We start from the raw sequence: 4,676 nt of genomic DNA on the forward strand, positions 1-4,676 counted from the left end.
CGGGGTTGTTCCTGTGCCGGTATTCGGGAGCGCCGGCCGGTCCTTCCAGCGCAGATCACAAAAGGCTTCTGCCTCCCTGCCCTGAGCCAGCCCATGCCCCGGGGCAGCAGCTCAGCCCGGACTGTGTGCCAGGAGCTCCCTCTCGCCAGGTCTCCATCCTCCCCTCCATCCTTTATCCTTTTCCCCGCGGTCCCTGCGCTCCGCCGGCTGCGGCGGGGGCTTTGTCTGAGCCGCGAGCCCCTCGCTGTCCCTCCCTTCTCCTCATCCTCTCCCCCCTCCCAGTGCTCCCACCCGCCGGGAGGGAGGCAGCGGCTCCGGAACTCTCCAGTGGAAATCACCGACTCCTCAATATTTACTCGATGATGGACACCATGGCTTGGGGGTTTTAAAAAATGATGTCACAGGTTTGCTCCGACAGATCCAAGTGATTTGTGGCTGGCTCAGAATTAATTTATCAAGAGAGAGGTGAGGAAGTGCTTGCTGCCTACCACAGCATTCCTGGGAGCTGTCGGGGTATTGGCAGAGGGAATGAAACCACAGCAGCTCCTTTTCCTGAGCTCCTGAATTTAATTTTTAAAATTATTTACTCTATTCAGCCTTGCATGCATCTGTAAATACATTTCTGCTTTCAAAAGGGAAACCTACAGTGATACCAAGGGCAAGTTTTCTGTTAGCAAAACCCTTTCAAGTCATGACAAAAAGAAGAGAGGAAAGTATTTAGAGGGAGGGAATGGAGGGGTTTCCTTTAAAAACAGAACAGACACCTAAAACATCCCAGGCTGAAAACTAAGATGCCCCAAATACACCTGATATGTGTGTGTTACAAGGATGACACAAGAACAGAAGAACTTGTGCCCCCTGGCAAGATCTTGATCACAACTTCTGACTGAAACAAACTCCTATTTCTCAGCTTCATCCTTCCCCCTATGCTCCGCATTCTGGAATCCTGCCTTTGCTCTGCAGGAGCCCTAGCTCTGCCTCTCTCCTCCATGTCAGACCTTTCCCTGCTGCTATTGATCCATCACAGCCTGAACTGGTGTGGGAAGGGCTGTCAGAGAAGGGAGCAAACCCACACAGCTTCAACTCCTCTGCAATGCCATCTGATCCTGGAATGCAGAGCCTGAATCAGGCTGAACTCCCACTGGGAACAGTGGGTTCCTCCTCACCTAAGCAAAAACCTGAGTGACAAATGGATATGAGGTGAGCTCTGTCACAGCCCGCGCGAGCTGTGTGTGCAGATCTGTATTAGCATCTCATCAGGAGGAGCTGCTGCCCATCCAGAGTCAGGGCTGCTCTGCTGCAGCAGGCTGGAGGTGAAGGATTTAAAAGGACAGAATCCCCTGTGGTGGCAGCTCTCCAGCCAGTCTGAGTTCTGCTTTTACTCACAACTCAAAGGCAGAGAAGGGAATTCACATTTTAAGGGTTGTCCAAGAGCCTTTTTCAGTGGGTACCTGCAGGTGCATCTAGAAATGCCCAGTCCCTGAGGCACCTGGCAGATCAGCCACACGCAAAGGGCATGGACACCATGGCACCCACACTGGCACCACCCAGCCCTGCTCAGCACAGCTGCTGCCCTCAGGGAAAGAAAATCCTGCAGCTGCATTCTGTAAAATTAAAGGAATATTCCCAAAAAGTGTATAATTAAACATGGTGGCAGCAGCATTGAGCATCATGTGGGAACCCAGGTCTGCTCCTCCTGGGCCAGAGCATTCCTCCCCCTCCCAGAGCCAAAGCAGGTTAAAGACATCCACACACAGGAGCCAGCACCTTGGCTGTGTGCAGAGCACAGCCAGGACAGACAGACACATGCTGGGTACACTACCTGAGATCCTGTGCTGCTCCTGGGAAAAGTCAATGCCTTCGCCGATGGAACTCATGATCTTTTCAATCTGGAAAGTAAAAAAAACAGCATGTGTTACATTATTAATAAAGCTTCAGGAAAAGGTAAAAGCAGCTCAGGATTTCACCTCCCACGTGATAGCTGAAGAAATGCAGGAAAGGATGTTAAGGTATCTCTGAAGCAGAAGAGGTACCCTGAACACCCTGCCTGGGCAGTCTTTGCTGGGATGGATGGATCAGAAGGGAAATGGAGAGGTTGAGGCTCTGCAGAGCCTTCCTTTCCACAACTTGCCAGTGCCTGGAAATAAAAAGCTTCAACAAAAGCATCCCCCAGCAGAGCCTGGGGGTGAGGAGGGAGCCCCAAACTCCTCCCTCACCCTGCAGGAGCACACAGCCCCCTACACCAGCAGTGAAACTGCAGCAATGCTCGCACCCCCTCCTTCCCAGCAAGCAGACTGGGAGCTCAGCTTTCCCACACTCTGGTTTGTTGGGCATTTTTGTTTTGGCTTGATTTATTTTTGAAATCCCCACATTTCCCAATGCTGTGCATGGAGCAGGTGCTTCCAAAGGGTTTGAATACAGATTGTGTGGGATAACAGCATCACGGGGCAAATGCCTGAAGGACCCAGGAGAGGGAGCAGGAGACAGCTCCATCAACTCCAGACAAACCTCAGGCAGTGAGGAAGAAAAGGTTCAAACTCTGCTGCAATGGGTCTGAGTCCTCTTAAGAGCTGCATAGAAATGGCTGCATTTGCCACACACACAAAAGAATAAATTAATGCAGGTTGAAATTCCCAGTGAACTTTTAGGAGACTTCCTGAAATGAGAAGAGAAACCTTTCAAGCGATTCTTGAGCAGAATTTGTAAACTGAGGCTTCGAATGCAGTGGTGCAGAGGGAGAATGACAATTCCCAGGTTAGTTTGTAAGACGAAAGGCTTGACAAATGCAGCTCAGCTGGTCAGTTCAGACCCTTCAATACTCAGCACGGAATTCCACTATTGCCCAAACAGAAACACATTTGAGAGGCTCAGGGCTGGTTGCCTACCCCAGTATTCAGTCTATAACTGAACAGAAAATAAAATAAAAAACGGAAAAAAAAAGCCTCCAGTAAGATTCCCAAAAGGAAATCTCCCAAGCAAACACCCCTGCGAGGCACTTCTGAGTGGCTGCTGCTGAATGCAAAGTGACTGGCCACAGAGTGGGGGAATAAACCTCAACTCTTACTCAACTTTTTTCTCCTGGTCATTTAAGGACATACTTGGGGAAGGAGTCCAAGTTGCCCTGGATTTCACCCCTGGCTGCCTCTGCCCTGGCTCCCAGTGTGATGCTGTGTTTGGTGCAGCTGCACGACTCCCCACTGCTGTGAGCAGCTCCTGGGGATGCTGCAAGAGGCTGGATCTGCCTGCCATGCACCCTCAGGGGCAGCTTGGAGCTGAGCTCCACCAGAGAGGGGTTTTGGTGAAACCAAAAGAGCTCTTACAAGGCTCCTGCCAAGGCAGATCTCCAGGAAGCCTCTCCTCCTGCAGGGAGCACAGGCACTGCACTTGGCAGGGTTAAATCTCACCAGGGACCAGGCAGTGCTGTGAGCTGTGACAGCTTTTAAGGATGTAGGTCCTCTGCCCCTGGAAAACCATGAAGATGAGCTCCTCTATTGGGCTGAAATACAATTAACACCCATTTACTGGGAGATCTGAAAATCAGCCTGGGAAAACAATCAGAAACTCCAGTAGTTTAAGGACATTTAACTTTGCAGATTGGTGTCCATCAGTTCCAGGACAAGGTACATCTCCGAGCTGGAGCTGCTCTTGTACCTTGTCTGGGAATCTCTAGCTGGATTCAAATTGCAAATTAACTCTGAGGCCAAGTTCCTTTGTTTCCATCATGCTGCTCTCTCCTAATCTGAGAGAGACTTGATGCTGTCCAGGCTCAGCCCCCAGCACTGCCAGCTCTGCAGTCCCAACCCTGCCTTGAGGACTTGCAGGTGCCTCTGGAGCACTGAAACACCCACGACCTTTTCCTCAAAAGCAGGGAATTGCCTTGTGCTATATAAAACTGAATGGAAATGAAACAATCACGTGGCAGAGGATTTACCTTTCCCAGCCCTCCTTTGCCAAGTGCTGGTCACAGTCAGGCACAGTCCCAGCTATTACCATTACTGCAGAGGGAAATCCTGCCCTGCCCTCGGCTCTCCATGAGAAGCAAACACCTCAAACAGACTCACACACCACTTCAAACACGGGTTTATGGCTGACCAGCTTGATTTAACTGTTAGGAGGCTGCAAAGAGAAGTACGAGGGGAAGGACAAACCTAGAGAGGGAACCACTGCTCTAGGGCATCCCCATCCTCTGTAGCCTTTCCTCAGCTGCACTCCAGCATGGACACGGGGCTGAAGATACCTTGAAAATAGCCTAGACTACAGTTTTTTAGGCTGTCCTTTCCCACTGGTTAATTATTAAAATACAAAAATACCATGTTTAAAAATAGCGCTGCAGCTCAGACTAAGTTGTAGCCTGAACACTCAGTTCTGATTTGTTTTGGCTTAACCTGGATTTTTCCAGTGAAGTGCCTATCTCTGGTTGTGCTGTGGGGTTGATCTGGGGTGGGGATTTTACGGTTTATTTGTTTTACAGCAGCAGAAATAAAACCATAAAACGCTTCCACCCTCTAAATTAATACAACCATATCTGTTATCCCTGATGCAGAGGGGCAGTGGCTCCACGTGGGACAGACAGGGAGCCCTCAAACCCCACCAGGAAAGGAGAAACTCCTGCACAGCTGAAGTACTCTGGGAGAAGGAAAGGCTGCAAGGGGAGCAGAGTGTCCCTCACTAACCCC

The 4,676-nt window shown here is 50.3% G+C and overlaps 1 protein-coding gene across 4 annotated transcripts in view; it reads right to left on the bottom strand.

Moving 5' to 3' along the window:
• Window positions 1–4,676, bottom strand: part of ANKS1A (ankyrin repeat and sterile alpha motif domain containing 1A) — a 57,001-nt gene that overhangs the window by 22,728 nt on the left and 29,597 nt on the right. For all 4 annotated transcript variants that reach the window (XM_031063534.1, XM_031063533.1, XM_031063536.1 and 1 more), the window contains one exon: window positions 1,823–1,889. In XM_031063534.1, the coding sequence (XP_030919394.1) occupies window positions 1,823–1,889 (67 nt within the window). The remainder of the gene's footprint in view (window positions 1–1,822; window positions 1,890–4,676) is intronic.

The sequence above is a fragment of the Geospiza fortis genome, unplaced genomic scaffold, assembly GCF_000277835.1.
Source record: "Geospiza fortis unplaced genomic scaffold, GeoFor_1.0 scaffold14, whole genome shotgun sequence".
NCBI classification, from domain to species: domain Eukaryota; kingdom Metazoa; phylum Chordata; class Aves; order Passeriformes; family Thraupidae; genus Geospiza; species Geospiza fortis.